The sequence below is a fragment of the Crocodylus siamensis genome, chromosome 12 (assembly GCF_052110815.1).
Source record: "Crocodylus siamensis isolate JL-2025a chromosome 12, ASM5211081v1, whole genome shotgun sequence".
NCBI classification, from domain to species: Eukaryota; Metazoa; Chordata; order Crocodylia; family Crocodylidae; genus Crocodylus; species Crocodylus siamensis.
The window spans coordinates 10517071-10535345 of record NC_143406.1 but is presented as its reverse complement, the minus strand read 5'-3'; the positions used below and the strand labels follow the sequence as shown (position 1 = coordinate 10535345).

Sequence of the window (18275 nt, the reverse complement as noted above, 5' to 3'; positions counted from 1 at the left end):
TAATAGTCAGTACAATAATTATGCAAGTAACTCTGTAGTGGGGACCGATCAGTTCGAGACATTCTCTGACCTTGAAGTTAAGATCTTTCCTTCCTTCCTTCCTTCCTTTCATCCTTCCCCTCTCTTTCTCTCCCTGCCCCCCCAGTAGCTGTGACATATGAATAAACTACATTAAAATAACAAACCCAGACTAATTAGCTGATTGTGCTGGGAAGTGTAAGAACAGAGTTTCCTGTGAGTGTGCGAGAGAGGGCATTACTGACTGGTGCTAACCCAGCACCACCTCCCCCACCCCCTTCTTAGTATGGCACTCAAGCAAACCCACTCCCCAAGGCTCCTGCTCTCCCCCTTTGCCTCAGCATCTGAGTAAATCCCAGTGAGAGAGTCGCTTGCATTCCCTAGGTTAAGAATCAGGAGTCTTATCTTTCTGATAGATACTTAAGGCCTCATTCATGCCAGGGTACCTCTGTTGGCTTCGGTGCAATGGCAGCTCCAGCCATCTTGGCTGACATGGGGACAGCAGGTTCTGCTGCCACTGGAGCCAAAGAGCTGAGGCTCCTGCAGCAGGGCCTGTGACACACCAACATTATGCAGAGGGGCAGATAGCCATGGCGGTCTGCAATCTCTGCTTTAGTTAGTCTGTGAAATGTATTACACACTGACACTAGCAGTGCTTGGGACATTCAGGACCTCACATAAGCAGGTGCCTCTCCACTAAAGTTGCTGGTGTTGTGCCCACTCGCGCCAGGCCTGTATTCACCAGTTTAGACAGGCTTCACTGTGTGGTGTTGCTGAAATACCGTGGGTGCACTCTGCCTGACATGCCTCAGTCCCAGCTCCTCACAGTGCTGGGAGCGAAGGCAGGTCCTTGCTTCGGAGGGCAGCGCTGGCATGTAGGGGTCAGGAGTCTGGTGTTTGCAAATGGGGGGCATCTTTGAGTCCTCTCACATTCATTGTTTCTCCCTTTTTGTCTCCCCCATTCCAGCTGAAAGAACTATATGCACTGACGCAACCTCAGGAAAACCCACGATGGCTGCCAAGCGCAAAGGCGGCCTGAAGCTGAACGCAATCTGTGCCAAGCTCAGCCGCCAGGTGGTCTTTGATCACGGGGGAGCTGAGCAGGCGCAGGCGGACAAGGGTGCCCAGCGCGAGAGCAGCAAAAAGGAAGCCCCCCAGCCTGGAACCAAGGAGGTGGGGGCTGAGTTCTCGGATGGACTCAGCCGTGTGCAGAAGATCGAGGAGGACAAGAGGAGGGAGGTGATTGAGAAGTGGGTGAATGGGGAGTACAATGACGAACTCTTGCTGGGCCGAGTGGAGGGCAAGGAGGGTAAGGGCACTGAGAGCGTGGAGATGCCCCCCGAAGGCGTCTACATGGTCCAGCCTAAGGGCTGCAGTGATGAGGAAGATAACGGGGATGAGGCAGATGCGTTGCGGGGCTCCCAGGATGGCAGCTTCCTAGACGACAGGGATTCGGACGGGCCTGCCTCGAAGGATGAGAGTTACCGATCCTCCAGCGGCGAGACGGGCTCCAAGTTGGCTGGAGGAGCTGCCTCAGGTAAGGCATGGTCCCCGCACTCCCCGATCAGGCTGGATCCTACCCCATTGACTCCTTTATGCAACTTTCACCTTTTCCAGAGGTCTCAGAGCCCATCCTGCCCATGTGCCAGTGCCACCAGCAGACTTACCCATGCATTCACACCCTCTCAACTCTGCACGCTCAGCAGTATATGGCAGCCAGGCCCATGTGAATGCACGAGTGCTCCTGCACGCCCACATGCCGTCTTACACAACGGGGATTAGTCCCAGGAGCAGAGTCAGCTGTGGTATTTGAGAGCTGGGAGGGAAGATGGGAACCCCGCTGGCATTTTGGGGAGCTGGGTGCATAGCTCAGTGATCCTGTACTGCAGTAACACCCAGCCAGTTCTGTCAGTGAGGGTGCAGTAAGGGCGCTCAGATCAGGGCCAGAGAAGGGAGGCCTTCTATCTCCTCGGCCAGGGCTGGTGCCCAGCAGTAGAGCCCAAGGCACTGGATTGAGGGCACAGGAAGGTCCAGGGAATGGGAGTTGAAGTTACTGTAGGGTAGGATGGGAAGCAGAGGAGGAGCCAAGGGTGATGCCTGAATGAGACAGGAAGAAAACAGGTCTAGGATGAGGAAGGCTCACTCTGGGGAAGGCTTTTCACTGAGTAAAGCGGGATCATCATGGGAAAGAAAGGCCCTGGAAATACGGCTAGTGAGACCACAAGCCTGGAGGATAAGGAGGGCTCAAACGTGTGTGTATGAGAGCAAGCGAGAAAGAGAGAACTGGCTGTGTCTGGATTTGTGGGTGAAGGCTGCAGATATTTTTAAGTGCACACATCCAAGCAGCACGTGAACTCATGCCAGGGCCATGTCTGCTGTGTGTGTTTGCATGCATATGTGCACAGCTCAGAGGTGGAAGGTGGCTGTCCTGGGTGTAACTCCCAAGCTATTGTTGTTTGTTCTGGTTACCTAAGCTGAGCCAGGTGAATGCAAGAGCCGCAGAGTGGGCAGATTAGCCGGGAGGTTGGCGTGTGTGGGAGAGGGCTCCCTGCCTTCCCCTCCAGAGGAGCAGCGCTGCCATTGGCAGGGTGACAAACACCAGCAGCATCTACTGGGATGCCACAATCCTTCACAGCTTTGTTCCCGTCAGCAAACAAGCCCGATTTGTCCTGCCAACACAAACTCTCTCCTTCCTTTCACATGCGTGCATTCTCCCCTTCTTTCATTCATTCCTGTGATCTCTTTATTACTGTGAACATCCCTTTCACATTTGTGACACCCATGTGCATAACAGAGGTGTGACACACCACACAGCCAAATTCTCCCTTCACATTTTCATGGTTACCCCTGCTCAAGAATCAAGGGGATGCTCCCCAGCATGGCTGGCTGTCCCCTCTGGGAGATGCTCTGTCCTGTGTCATTACAGCCACCCATTCAGGGAACCACCTTGTGACTCAGAGCATTGGTGAATCCCAGAGCCTGAGGCCCCCTGCACTCTTTTTCTTCTGCCCCAGCTTCTCTCACACCAGTATCTGGATGACAGTTTGGACATAACTCCTCTGAAGGGGTTTCCCCCAGAGGCTCGATGTATTTGTTGTTTGTGGTTATCTCCTGACATCAAGGAGCGCCCCCCTTGTCAGGCTCGAGCCAGTTTGAATTCAGCCAAAGGCTCTGGTGGGTGTGGGTGAGCACTGGGGGAAAAATGCATTCCTTGTTCACCCCAGAAACACCGGTCTCTCCAGATCAACATCACAAACCCTTTAAGCACAAAGCGTGGACAGTAACTCAATACCCTGTGTACCACAGTGTCTAGACCTCCCCACGACGTCTACATCTGTCACCTACTTGGATTGAATCTCTTGATGGAAAGGTCTCTTCACCCCACCCCCTCCGATCTCAGCACTTGGCAAATCCATCAAACTTTCCCTCTTTTGTGCGTGCCTGTGCTTTCCTCCTCCTGTTAATAATGCAGCCGAAACTCATCTCCGTCTGTCCGTTCCCCTTCTGGAGAGGCATATTCTCCAGTCTTCACGAGTTCAGTGGCAGCGCACATAATTATGCATATAAGATATAAACAGAGCTGTTTAATTATCCTTCGCCACATCAGTGACAGAGTAATTAACAAACATTGCAAGATCAATGAGGAAAAGTGTGACCTTCAGTTTCCTTTGATAGGAAAGCCCTTGTCGTTCCCAGACACAAGGTGATTGCGCCTGGACTCCGTTCGCAGTTTGTTTAAATTCCCCTCCTCCCCCACACACACCACTTGCAGTTTTGGATGTGGAGAAAAGCAAAAAAGGATTGGAGGGGGGAACCCGATGTAGAAATATGTGGCCAACCTGCGGGGAATGGAAGGGATCCTGTGTCCCCTGTTCAGAACCGAGCTTCTGGCTTCATGTCATTTCATGGCCACATTGTCAAAAATCCATGCCTAATTATTGGAGCAAGTGGGCACAAGGGCATGTGAGATGGGCAAGAGCATGTATGGTGCCCAGATCACATGGGCTCCCTTAAGGGTTGTACACGCAAGCAGCTGCACTGGTACAGGGCTTGGGTTTTCTTGCCTCCAGAAGGGCTTAGTGCTGCTTTCCCTCCCCTCTTGTCTTCAGCTCTCTCCTCCGTAGATCCTGACTTTGTCCCCAGTAGGCATCATTGGAGCCGGTGTAACAGGGCGTGTAGCCCTTTGGCTCAGCTGGACCTGCACTTCTGTACACCAGGGAGGAGTCTGGTATGACGGTTTCAGAAAAGCCTGGGTGGGCTGGCAAGCTGAGCAGAGGACCAGGGGCAGGAGAATAGCTACAGGGCTTTGCCAAGTCACCCAGCCAGTGTGGCCTAAGGGGAATCACCTACAGACCTGATTCTTAAGGTGCCCCGGGTCTGTTGTTCTCCTTGGAGGCGGTAGGAGCTGCAGATGCTTAATACCATTGGTAGTTACTGGTCAAGCTCCTTGTCCAGCTGGAAATTCAAGTAAAAAGCAAGAGACTGACTAAAAGGCAGACACTGCCTCTAGATTGATCTGCCCCAAGGGAATCAGTGACCCCCAGTCATAGGTTTCCTAGACCAGGACAGGCCATTCACATCACTTGTTTCACTCTCTGCTCCTTCCTCCATCATTCGCTTCCTCAGCTGATGCCTCTAGCAGGTTGACCCTGCATCTGCCACGTTGGTACCCTGACCCCTTGGGGGATTGCGGACCTGTTCTTGTGAATGGGACATGGGGGGAACTCACTGGAGACTGGGCAGCGCATCAGCATTCAGGGCTGGCTTTGCAATGCTCCACCCTCAGAAACGAGCTGCGACTCATCCGAGGGGCAGGTTTGTTCTCCGCTTTGGCCACTCTGCAGGGACGGGGGACTAATGAGAGCTGCCCTGGCCGATTGGGCCTCTGGATGTACCTCCTGCATCCCCCTCCGTCGCAGACAGGGAACATGTGCGGGATGTGCAGAGCTGATGTTTTCAGGAGACGAGTGACAGAGCCCATCACAGATACCCGGCCTCACTCACTCGTGCATGCTGACTAGCTCACTCTCCCCCCCACACTTCTCCCCTCACCCACGCAGCCCCTCCACACTGTCTCATAGGCCTGCACGTGCATGTCCCTGGGCCGCCCCGCACTGCCCTTCCTCCCTCGCACACAGTAACTCACAGAGCAGGAGGGCAGTGGGAATCTCCAAGAGGTTTGTCCTCTCTTGAGCTTCCAAAGTTTCCAGTTCGTATAGATTGTTATTCCTAAGTAAGCCAAGCCTGTGGGAAGGGGAGTGCCTGTTTCTTGGCCCACTCGTGGGCTTCTCCTTCCCTGATTTCCCAGGAGCCTTCCCCACTAGGAAATGTTTGCAGGTGGCCAGAGCCAGTTTCTGGGTTTTTACTTTAAACCCGGCAATCTGCTGTGTTTTCCTGTGCTGCCCAGGCAAAAGGCCGAAGCCCCGTGCAGGCTGCCCCATCCCCCGGTGGCCAGAGCTCCGCTCCATTCGGGCTGTTTGGCTTTTCCTTCCATATATAGTGTGCTGCTCTGGGCTATTTTTAGCCCCCTCTTTTTTTTTTTTTTTTCCGTGCTCACTCCGGATCCGTTGTGATACGATAGCTGCTCCGAGACGCGCAAATCTCTGCTCTTTGGCAATGCCCACAAATGGAGAGCCATGGCCAGGGGAGAGGGAGCTCTCCTTATCATGCAGAGGGGAGGGAAGAATGCGCTGCAGGAGGAAGGGCACGGTGCGGTGCGGGAGAGGGCGAGCCTGGGGACAAGGCTGCCCCGCACACACGTGGGCCTGGAAGGAGCACGGCTCAGTGGTGCTGCCCTCTGCAAGGAATCATCTCCCACCTGCTGCCCCGTGCGTTGTACCAGGGTGTGGAGGGGTAAGGCAGGCAGCCCCAAGGGCTGGGTTCAAGAGAGGGGAAGCTTTGACCTTTGCCTCTGGTTTGAATGAGGAGCTGCCAGCTCACAGCTGTTGAGTGGCTCACATGAAACAAGGTGACTGGGTCTCGGCCCTTCTCCCAGTGGGACATGGGCCAAGCCACTGGTGCCACCACTGCAGCTGGCTCCTGCAGGCTTCCTTGTCAGCTGCCTGCAGAGACACCGAGGGGTAACTGGCATGCAGGGTGAACGCTCTCGGTCTGGAGGAGATGCTGGTAGCCCAGGGTGAGGGGCATTGGCTGGGCAGCATGTAGGGGAGCCAGCCATGGTTGGCCTCTGGGAGGTCTGGTCTTCCCCACAGCTTTGGGGAACGCTTAGCTGTGCTTGCGTGATCATCCAGAACTGACCTAAAGGAGAATCGGGGTGGAGGTCATAGATGATTGTGAGAGAGAGAACAGCCAGTTCAGCTGAAATAGGAGCAGGCTGCAGTGAGTGCTCCCTGGGACCCAAACTCCCCCGGCTTCATCAAGGCTCAGGAGGGACCCCTTCCCCATCATCCTGTTCCTCCTCGGCCGCCCCCTGCACCAGCTGGGTCTCACCAGGGCAGGGGCCAAAGCACTTCCAAGCCTAGGCTTGCAGGTTTGAGAAGCTTAAAGAAACGGTCAATCTCAGGGCTCCTCCTGACTCGGTAGTACCGGGAAGTCCCCGGTTTCCCAGGTCTCTCTTCCTTAAGGCTTTGTGTGGTTAATCTCAGCAGGGGCTGGATCAGCCTGGGATTTGCCAGGCTGGCTTGGGATGTGGGCTCAGCAGGGAGTCTCACAGCTTCTACTTGTTATCCTTGTGTTTCAGGCGGGGAACTGAGAGGCATGAGGTCCAGGAAGTGCAAAAAAGGTGGGATCATCTTTCCAGCTCCCCCTTCTTCCTGGGCTTGGGGCAAAGCTTGGGGTGGGCCTTCCTTAGCGCTCAGCCTCCTCTCCCACCTCCCACAACTTCTCTGGGATTCCTGGATGTGGGATGAGAACAGAAATGCTATGGTGTGAACAAGTCTCCTTGCCAGCAGAGGAAATAACCTGCCAGCTCTACCTTCCAGGGTGGCCCTTAAAGCCAGTGATCGCTTGCTAGTTTAATTTTCTTTCCTATCCCCTTCATGGTGCTCTTTCCCCTTGGCTGTTTGGGTTGAGGGGGATGGGATTTCATTGTGCCAGGCCTAGAAGTTTGGGATGCGGGGTAACTAGGGATCATCTTACAGGTCCAAAGAGAGATGAAAAGCAGAAGAGGGGAGACAGGGTTAGCAGGACCATGGAAATCTTAGACACGGGGGATTTTATGGTATTAATCGCTTTTGTTGGGGCTATAGGGTTACACTGGAATGGGGGTGGGGAAAGGGAAAGGCATCAAAAGGACAAAAAGCTTGAAAAAAGGAGGAAGCACTTTAATGCCTGGGTGTGCGAAAGTGAAAGGCAATCCCTCTGGTATCCCCAGGCAGTGAGGGCCCTGGGAGGGAGTGCTAATGGGGCCAGGGGAAATGAACCCACTCTTCCCAGGAGGTGTCCTAGTTGTCAAATGTGGGCATCTGAGCAGGGTGCTGCTGGCTAGTGCCGGGGCATCCTTCTGCCAAAATCACGTCCCTGTTGCACAGCTAGCTAAGGAGTATCCTGTGAGCCCTGGTAGCTCTGCATCACTTCGCATCTGTAGGTGCAGGGTGTTGGTGCCCAGCTGAGGAAGGCTGTGCTGTCCTTTCCTGGATCCTGGCACCAGTGGCCTAGCCCTAGGTCATCACTTCTAGTGCAGCAGATGTGTTTTCCTACCTTTGCTGTCCTACACTGTCCCTTGTAGCATAGGCCAGCAACACAGCAGGGTTTATGCCCCACACACCTGGCTACATTAGGCATCGGTGGTACTGGGATATGACCCTTGCGTGTCCTGCAGGAATTTTTGGAGCCCACTACAGGGCCCTGTCTTTTCCAGGTATCTCTTCCCACCCATGCCCTTGCTGAAACAGGCTTCTGAGAGCTAGGTGAGCTCCTGAGCTACGCCGCTTGTTGGTTGGGGCCACTTTGCACAGGAGCATTCAGACATGTGCGCGTGCATTTGTCTGTGCATGTGGTGCATACCCATGCATGTGTGCTTGTATGCATGGCATTGGTTGCTCTTAGAGCCCAGGGCTCCATTTTAACCCCTTGGGCTCCATAGCTGAGACAAGCCCCGAGCTCTCGTGCTGTCTTTCATGACGGCACTCCACCTCCGAGTGCCAGACCCAGGGCAGCGGCCAGGAACCCCCTTCCTGCTGCCTCGCACCTGCCCTCTCCAGCACTCACCCTCCCTGTGAGAGATGGTGCCCACCCACGAGAGCCCGAGTGAGTGATTGGGAAAGATGACAAGGGAGGTTTGAAGGACTCCTGCGTACAGTAAATCTTTACTCTGCCGGAGAAAGCGAGAAGGAGAGGAGGAGGAGGAGGAGGAACGCTGTGTCAGACTGAAGCCTAAATGAGTCTGAGTTGGCACGTCAGTCAGAGTAATCTTTATTTCCTCCTTTACACTGATATTGGGTGACCTCCAGAGCACTGTTCTTCCCCTCCCAGTGACCAGCAAAAGTGCCAGTGGGAGGGAGCGGGGAGGGAGAGACCATGGGAGAACAGCCCTCCCCCCACAGCCCCGACCTCAGGGATAACAGCCCCCACCCTGAGGAAGCAGCTCTTCTCCCCCTGGCCATGAGAAGAACAGCTTGCCTCCTCTCCATGGGCCCCTTGCCCAGCAGCCTGCTCCCTTGGGCAGGGCTGTGGATGCTGCCAGCTGGACTCTGCCACCCTCTGTGCACTGTTAGCACCTAGGGCAGTGGCAGTAGGGCTCCTGCACAGCCTGACCCCAGGAGAAGATGCTTTGGGAGCCACTTAGATGTAGGAGATGTTAGAAAAGCAGTGGTGTGGGGGGGGGACCAGAGTGGCCATAGGGATTCCTTGCTGCCCCTCCCCACCCCCAACACCCACACAGCAGTCTCTGCTCCTGCCAGCTCCTTGACCTCCTGCCTCACCTTCACTTGTCCCTATGCCCACTCGTTTATCCCCCTTCCCCTCCTCATTTCCACATCCTGCCTCTGTCCTCTCACATCTCCTACCCCAGCCTGCCCCCAACAGCCCATGCCTCTGCCTTGCTCCCTGCCCTCCCCCACCACCGCCAGCCCTTCTGCCCTCAAGCCCTGCCCACCGCACACACTCCTCCCCTCTGCCCTCACCCCTGCTCCCCATGTAGACATCCACGCAGCCTTCCTCTGTACCCGACCTCCCTGCTCTGCCATGTGTGCGCATGTGTCGTCCCCCCCCCCCCCACACACACACACACACACACACACAAGGACAGAGCTGCGCAAACCCCAGCATATTGGCACTGGCCTCACTTCCAGTAAAATTACTTTTCCTTCATATTAGGCCAAGGCAAGAGTGCAGAGACATTTATGAAACTTTGTTTAATGTACTGAAAAGCCATCGGCTAGAACATTTAGGAAATTGATTTTCCTGGCATTGATGAACTCTTTTTATTTTACCCCAGTATTAATTACTTTTTTTTTTTAAACAAATTAATTTAAGAGTCGTAAAACCTAACAAGTGAGCCAAACGTCAGTAGATCATGTTCCCCTCTCCCCACTCCCCCCTCCCACCCCCACCGATGCCTTTTCAGGAGAGGAGAAATCCACCCCGTGTGACTCGTTCTCGCTGTCTGTTTGCAGGGGAAGCTTCGTCGCTGCGCGATTACGCCGCCACCACCATGAATGAATTCCTGGGCATGTTCGGCTACGACGACCAGAACATGCGGGATGAGCTGGCCCGCAAGATCAGCTTCGACAAGCTAAATGCTGCTACCTCAGAGGCCACCTCGGCCGCCACCTCCCTGCCCAGCGAGGATGCCATGAGCAAGCGGGCCCGCTTCTCCAAGTACGAGGAGTATATCCGCAAGCTCAAGGCTGGCGAACAGCTCTCCTGGCCCATCCATCTGACCAGGCCTGAAGAGCTGAGCTCCAAGCTGGGCAAAGAGGCTTCCTCAGTGCTGGCCCAGCCCATCCGGTTGCCAGGTCCAGATGCCTCCCTGCTGACGGAGACCAAAGCCACCATCCTGCCCTTGCCCTCTCCCAGCAGCTCCCAGATGCAGGGGCTGATGTCTCGGGCCTCCAAGTATGACTTCTTCATCCAGAAGCTGAAGACAGGCGAGAGCATTAGGCCACAGAATGGCAACACCTACAAGAAGGCCTCCAAGTATGATCTAGAGAATGTCAAGTACTTGCACCTTTTCAAGCCTGGGGAAGGCAATCCAGACATGGGAGGGGCCATAGCTTTCAAGACGGGCAAGGTGGGCCGGCCTTCCAAGTATGACGTGAGGAACATCCAGAAGCTCACTCCAGTCAAGCCTGCTGCACCCAGCTTGACCCCCACTCCTCTCACCAGTACCCCCAGCAGCGCTCCAGTGACTGGGCCTGAACAGCCTGTCTCTTTGCCATTCAACACCCCTGAGTACCTGAAGTCAACCTTCTCCAAGACAGACTCCATCACAACTGGAACGGTCTCTACAGTCAAGTAAGTGCCCTTCCATTTCTCTTTACTTTCCATTAGTCGGGGGACATGAGGAGGCACTGTGGGTCCCTCAGAGGAAAGCTTGCTGTCCTCCCCTTGCTCATATCAGGGGAAGTTTTTTGATTCAGAGGTTGGCTCAACCCACCAGCCAGGTTTGCTTGAGTCTTTTAATCTGTCTTGGTTTCTAAACATCCTAATTCCTACCCTGACCCTAACCCTGAAAAAAGAACTGGAGTTGATTTGGGCTGTTAAGGACAGTGTTAACATAAGGTTAACAAGACAGCCAGCAGAAGCAGCCATGGCCTGAGGTCAGGATCCAAAGCCAGGCCTAGGCATCTTCACCTGGTGCTGCAGGCAACTGGGGAGGTCCAGTGGGACTAGTCAGTGAGAGGCAAGCAAAGGACCAGTGAAAATCCTGTTTCCTTGGACACCGGCTGCAAGACAGCTTGGTTGTCCTGTCAGCTGTCCTCATCCCTGGCTGCTCACAGCAAGATGAACTCGTGAAATGACTCCCAGTACCCATGAGGTCCTAACTGCCTGAGTCCATCAGCCCCCTACCCAGGCACAGATCCCAGGGTGAGACAAGACACAGAAGGGTGACCTGCTCTGACGTGCAAGTCTGGATCGTGGCCGCTTTCTTCCCCTCTGCCCTCCACATCTCTTAAGCAGCACATCTCTCTAACTGGAGAAGGGCCCGATTCTACTAGTGAAGTCAGTGGCAAAACTCTCACAGTAGGTCATGTTATGTCGGTCTAAGCCGTTCCTCACAGATGGAAATGAGGCAAGAAAGCCTGCAACTGGGCAAACACCTCCAGTTTGGCCAGGACATGCCATATCTCACATGCACATCTACCACCCCAGTTAGTACTAATAACCCCCTGACACATTGTTGGCATCCTCTACCAAGAGACCGGTGACTTACTGGGCCATGGGGATACCTGCATGGATTGTCCCGAGGGGAGCTCTGCTTGAGGTAGCAATGGAGGAGACATGCAAATAGACGTGGGCATATGGGCACTGCCACTTCAACCACCTTGACATGCAGACATGTTATTAGCAGGATTAGATGTTGTGGTCCTTAAGACACCAGGGTCCCTGTAGCATTGCTGGAGCTGTGTGCCCAGCAGCACTGTTGTAGTGTTAGAAGCACTAGTCGGGAATCCTAGCGTAGATGTAGCCATCTAAGAAGAGGACAGGTATGTTTGCTGGGGCCAAGGGAGAGATTAATACTGCTCCACCAGTGCTGTGTGGAAGCACAAGCTTTGTTTTCCCCCAGCATTCAGGTTCTGGACAAAGTAATGCAGCTACCCTTCAGCACTCCTCCCATCCTAAGGCCTCGCGGGGTTAGGGTTATAAGATGGAGAGGTTGTTTCTGGAGAGGAAACTGCTGACCCCATAAAAGGGACTGGACCTGATGGGCTGACCTTAAACTCTAGGAAATTGTCAGGGTCAGGGTGCAAACAGAGCAGGGGAGTGTGAGCACTGCTTCCCCATCTTGGCTGGATTCTCTGGCTTCATGGGACCTGAGTACCTTTTGTGAGAAGCATTATTGGTTCCTGGGGCTTGCTCCCCGCAATGTACTTCAAGGATGCCTATGGGAGGGAGGCTCCTCCTGCTTGGCTACCCTGCCCTTCCATTGGTTGAGGTGACACCCATCATGTGGTTTTCCACCGAGGAACTCAGTTGTGGCCTTCTGATTGGCTGGTCCCCACATCTGAACAGGTTGTATCACCCAGGAGCCCCATGAGATCATTTGTACCAGGTCTGGGTCTTCTAGGTCACACCAGTGCCATTGTGTCCAGCCACCTGCCTTATCCCTCTGTAGGGAGGAAGACTGCCCCTGGAGCTATGATATAGGCCTCAGAGTCAGGAGACTTGGGGTATGTTCCTGACTGCCAGTGATCCATCTCCTGTGCCTCAGTTTCCCTGTGCAAGGCAGGAGTCTCTGCTTCCTGTGGGACACGTTAATTCATTGCTGTGGGTTCTTTATTCCAGTGTTTGGAAAAGAGGAAAGCATTATCATGAGCTGCAGCTAAATTTATCACCCAGCCTCCAATCTGGGAGCGCTGTGACCCCTCCAACACCCCTCGTCATTGTGTGCCACGCTGTTCAATGAGATAGTAGCGTTCTCCACTTTGCTGGCTCTGCCACAGAGCCTGGTTTAGCCCCTGGGGCAGCGGGCTCCCTGCTGTGCCAGGAGCATGCTATAAATGCCTTGTGGCTGAACACTCACTCGCACTCTCACTGATGTTTCTTGCTTCAGAGGGCAGGCAGGGGCTGCTGCTGTCAGGACACTTAGTTGTAAATATGTGTATGTGGCCAGCACCTTATCGTGGTCAGGCCACAGGTCTGCAGCTCCGGAAAGAGGAAGTCCATTGAGTCTCAAGGACAGTCTGGCCCTCTGAGCATTTTCTCTCCTGCCCTTGTGCTGCCTGGGCATCTTGGGGTTGCAGGGAGCTGCTCATGCACCCTTGCTTTGCTTTTGCTTTTCATCAGGATCTGGTTCTGTTCCTCTCTTGCAGCCCCATGCTTTTTTTTCTGCTGTGGATGAAGGTTTGCAGTGTCACGGTGATCCCTTCTCTAACCACAGGACTTCCTGGGAATGAGGGAGAGGGGACATGGTGATGGGAGTATAGCTGGCAATGGGCTTGCTTTGAGACTTCCACCCAGTTGTGCTCTGCTGAACACTTGCAGACCTGTGGGTGTGTTTGGTGTGTTGTGGCTAGGCAGAGCATTCTCATGGAGCTGTGATTGCTCCTCCCTCCAGGTATGGAGGTATCACAAACCAGGCACAGCCCCCGGGGGGACACTTCCGTCAGAGTGGAGGCAGCTTCTCATTCTCCTGCTTTAACCCACAAGGTGCCTGGACTGGACACAGACCAGTAATGCTCTCCTGTTGACATGCAGCTCCTCCATTGCCCATCTGCAGACCTACTTGTGTGTTGTTTGGGCATGGTGGGCCTAACTTCACTGCCATAAAGATGAGCTACCCCCACACATGCCCTCCAGGTCTTTGCAGGCTGCACTTCTGTGCCCCTCAGATGTCAAAGCAACCTCTCGCTGCACCACTGCAGTGGGGAATGGGGGCACTTGCTGAACTTCCCAACTTGGGGAATCTCCAAAGCTTTGCTGGCCTTTGTGCTTGTCTGAAGGCTGACTGTACAGCAAGTGGGAGATCCAGAGCAGTGTGCACCATGAGATGAGAGGGGCATGCGAGGTAAAGTGATAACTGTGCTAGTGAAGACAGGACTCACTGCATGATCCAGGACCTGCCTTTCCATTCAGAAACCCTCTGGGACCAAATGACCTGGCAGAAATTACCCCTTCATTCTCTCACACACACACAAATTCAGGGTATTAACTGGGTAACTCCTAATGCTCTTAACTTGGGCTAAATTCATTTACCTACTTGATGTGAAACTTCTGCAGAGCTGTCCTGGCATAACCAGGATTTGGAGCTGGCACAAAACAGAAGGGCGCCAGGATGCAAGAGGAAGACCCAAGTGCAGCCTATTTCTCCTTGGCCACTCTGCAAGGTCTGCAGCAATGATTCTTGTTGGCCAAAGCCCAGACTGGCTGTACTAAGGTTCTTTCTTGCTGTTGTTGGAGAACCCAACTAAGACGTAATTTCTGTGCCAGTTTCAAGGCAGATACTTTTCCAAGTGAATGGTTGGGTGCAGTGCGTGTTTCATGCCTCATTGCAAAGCTACACAGCTATATTTGTGGTTCTGTCAGCAGGGTGTGGGGTCACTGGGAGAGTGTAATCAAAGCCCTCTCTATGCTGCCGCCATGTTGCAGTGGTCAGATCACAAACGCAGTCCGCTCTCCAACAGTCGCAGCACGGTTCTGGTCATTAATGTAGACGGGAGCTTACAGTGTCTGAATCGTGCTAGACTCTTGTCATTATTATTATTTTCCAGTGGTTTAACACAGTATAGGCATGTATTTAAAGCTTTCTTTTTGTAAGCAGAAGACATGTTACAACAGGGTTGGGACCATCCACTTTTGAGATGACCTCTGGTTCTGTGTAGATGGGGCAGTGGTGTCTTTGTGGCTTGTGGCAGGTCTTCTTAGCCCCTTCAGCAAACAGGAATGAGCTCTGGGGGCATGGGAGATGCAGGAAGGGAATGTGTCCCTAGGAGAAGGGGGTGCAGAGCTGAGAGGGCGAGGGGGGAGGTTACACAGGCAGGTATCTCTGCTGCATACTGTTCCCAGAGCCCAGTGCCCTGGTCTGCTCAGTGCTGCATGAGAGAGACGGGGAGCTTCGACTGTGCCCTGCCACTGCCTGCTAACCAGCTCTGCCCTGTGTGTTTCTCATTAGGAACGGATTACCCACTGACAAACCAGCTGTCAGCGAAGATGTAAATATTTACCAGAAATATATTGCCAGGTAGGCAAACCCCTCGGCTTTCTCGGGGACATGGTTGGGAGGGAAGGGTATGGGAGGGGGGGGTCTCGTCCGTCTGTCTGTCCGGGTGAAATGTATACACCAGTCATGGGCACTGAGTCTTCCATTTCCCTCTGACATCCATACTGACTTTGTTCCCCCCTCGGGACCCCAGAGCAGGAACCTGTGAACAAGCCCGAGGAGCCCACGAGAGCTCTCTTCCCCCCACGGCCCCAGTAGACAGTGAAGAAGTACCTCATTGTGGAGGCCTGGGCTCTAGTGCAGTCCCTGGCCTCCTGGCTGGCATTCTCCTTGCTCACCGGTGTTATTTCCAGCCTATATCTTCTGCCCTTTTTGGGGTCTGGGATCTCAAGGCTGGAGGTGGGGGGGTCATACAGAGCATTGTAGTCAGAGCAAGCCATAAACAGGCCTCAAAAAATTAAAGCAAGGGGTTTGCTCCCCCAGTCCTGCCTGCATCAACCCTGGGATGTAGGGCTGTTGGGGGCAACAGGGAAGATGAGGTGGGAAGAGAGAGGGAGGGCTATTCTGTTATCGTAGCAAAGGGCCCAGAGCAGTGGTGCCCCAGCATGGGCTGCCACTCGCCTGCCCTCAGGAGAACTGGAGATGAGATCAAGAGCTTAGTCCCACCCTTGCCTCGCTGGGCCAAAGGGAGCAAGGGCCATTCAGCAGCCAAATAATCTTCTCCCCTGGGTGCCAAGCCTCCACCCTGGCTAGGCAGTGTTGAGAGACCAGTGGGGATCTGAAGGCTGAGTCCTCTCTCAGCTGCACTCCACTGAGGTCAGCATGCTTATGCTGGGAGAGCAGAGGGAAGAAATCATCCCTTTGTGCCCAGTGCAAGTAAAGAGCCGCTCTAAACGCAGCACTCCTGTCCTCTCCTCGCAGCTCCCCCTGGGCCGAGACAGTGCAGGAAGGGAAGTTTGCAAGGTGGCTTTGGGACACCACTTCCTGCCTTAAAAAGCTCCATGGGCCGCCCCTTGGCAGCCCAGCAACTTCCCTTTAATTTACACATGGTTTTAAAAACAGTTTAAAGCCTTAAAATAAGAGGTGGGGGGAGCATGTCTGTGCTGCACAGTTAGCTTAATGAGTTCACCAAAGCCACTGCCAAAAGCTGCCCAGGGATAATCCATTCTCTCGCACAACAAAACAAAACCTCTTACTTAGCTAGTTTGGGTTGAGCTGGTTTTTTTCCCTTGTATATTTATATTTTTTCTGTGGTTTCTTTTTTGTAATTATTATTATTATTGCTATTATTATTAGTGCCTCAGCAGATGGTGCATCTGGCAGCACTTACTTAAATATTTATTTGCGTGTGGGTTTCCTCCCCCTTGTAATTGGGGTGGGTTTTTTTTTCTTCTTCCTTCTCTCATATCATCGTTACAGGGTAATGAGTCTGTAAACACTCACTGAGCATGCTGACTTCTTTATTTATTATTTTTATTATTATTTATTTATCTCAGTTTTCCTTGCTAACTCCTGCCAGATCTGGGACTGGCTCTTGCTGTCAAAACAACTGAACGAATGAAGGGGGGAGCAGGTGCTGGGGGGGGTACAGAGAGTGCTGCACAGGGGGGATGTGTACGGGTGCACGGGATTGTGGATGCGTACAAATGCGCGCGTGTACCTGTAAATGGAGGCGCGTTTGTGTAAACGAGGAGGGATGTTCTGAGGAAGAGTTGGGGAGTGTGCATGTACATGTGTGTGCGTGTCAGGGAGTGTGTGGTGTGTAAGCTTTCCTGTTTTGAAAAACTAAACAGATGCTGCGCTTTAAAAATTAATAGCTTTGAACTGTTTCAAGTGTCAGAAAAAGCACAGGGTAAATATAACCCTTTAGGAGCCTAACCTGTTAATATTGCAACGTAGCAAGAATCCTGCCTCCCTGCTCCCACTGGGCAGGCCCCAAAGCACACTGTCCCACCGAACACTGTCCAGCCACCGTGGCAGTGCAGTAGCAGGAGCTTCCCATCTCACTTACTGTTGAATTACAAATACACACACTCCCCCCACCCCCGATATGAGATTGTAACATACACGCACACACACCATCAGATATAAGATTGTAGCATACTCCAAGGCAAAAGGAGGCCAGGAGCTTGAGTGCCACCCCCACATTGCTACAGCCCTTGTTTCCTTCTCACCAAGCGGAAACCACAAGTTACTCCTGCTGCTGCCTTGGGTAACCCATCTCATGAAGAGCAATTCCTCTAGGTCCCGGCCCTTCCCTTAGCTGTAGTCCTTGCTTGATCTTAGCTCATACAGCCGCTTGGCCAGTGCCATTCATACGATCACATGAAGAGCGTGTGTGTCACAGTCTCCATCTCCCTCTCCTCCACAGCAGGCAGACCTGCTTTCTTCAGCCCTCCAGCCCTGTATCTTACTCCCTACCCTTTGCTGTCTCTTCCCCATCTCACCTCACTAGGAAGGAAGCTTTCCCCATAAGCAGCAGGACCCCAGCCTGACCCTTCTTCTCCAGCGGCTGGTGCTGGCCATCTCAGAGACAGCATGCTGGACTGGATGGACCAGCGATGGCGCAGCCTGTTCCACTCCTAGCCTCCCTGGTGCCCTTTGTACATGTCTGGCGTTGCTGTCACTCCCTCCCACCCCACGCCTTTGTTTGTGCAACCCAGCGTCATTGTTTGCCACTTGGTTTGTTTCCCCACCACAGCTAAGGTTTGTTCCAGTTTCTCAGTCACCTGTTCTGGCGTGATCCTGATTTCCTGCAGTGTTTCTTCTCCCTCCCCTGGGAAAGGCATGTCTGCGTCTGGCATCTGTCCCCATCTCCCTTTGTGAACGCTGAGGCAAAAGAAGGCATTTAATTTTTTAGCAATGTCGCTCTCTTCTGTCAATTACGTCCCCTTTCCATCTCCTGGAGGCCCCCCCATCCCCATGACCAACCTCAGGTTTCTTCTGCACTTCAGAACTGCCTTATGGTGCTTGACTCCAGCCCTAGCCCTCTTCCCCCACCTCAGCATGGTGTGCCCCTCCAAACCTTCCCTTCCCTGTTTCTGTCCTGTACCCAGAGCCCCCCATCCTACACCCCTGCCCCGTCACAGCCCTAACTCATCCCACTGCTTTACTTTCGAGATCCCCTCTAGCCTTTCCTTGCCTCTCTCTCATGCTCTTTACTGCATGCACTCCTGGTGTATGTGGTGGCAGGGAATGGGGAGAGCCTGTGAGCAGATGCTAATTTGTCTTTGAATGTTTGACTCCAGAGCCCCCTTCTCCTCTGTCTTTTCCCTTTCAGGCTCTCCAGCTCTTTCAGTTGCCTCCACAATATGCTCTGTGAAGCTTGTTCCCAATGTCTTGCTTTCACGTCTCCTCTTATTGCCCTTTTCAGATCTATCTGCCTCTCTCCAGTCTGTGTCTAGATCGGTGGCTCCCAAGCTAGAGGTTGCTTGACGGGGAGTGTGAGCCCCGCTGAAATTCAGTTGCAGCAGGC

The 18275-nt window shown here is 53.5% G+C and overlaps 1 protein-coding gene across 4 annotated transcripts in view; it reads left to right on the top strand.

The window, feature by feature from the left end:
- Positions 1-18275, top strand: part of CASZ1 (castor zinc finger 1) — a 231389-nt gene that overhangs the window by 173314 nt on the left and 39800 nt on the right. For 3 of the 4 annotated variants that reach the window (XM_090024012.1, XM_090024011.1, XM_090024009.1), the window contains 4 exons: positions 986-1555; positions 6719-6760; positions 9594-10434; positions 14753-14821. In XM_090024012.1, coding sequence (XP_089880138.1) covers positions 1030-1555; positions 6719-6760; positions 9594-10434; positions 14753-14821 — 1478 coding nt within the window. In that variant the 5' untranslated portion in view covers positions 986-1029. The remainder of the gene's footprint in view (positions 1-985; positions 1556-6718; positions 6761-9593; positions 10435-14752; positions 14822-18275) is intronic. The other variant, XM_090024010.1, reaches the window with a different exon arrangement.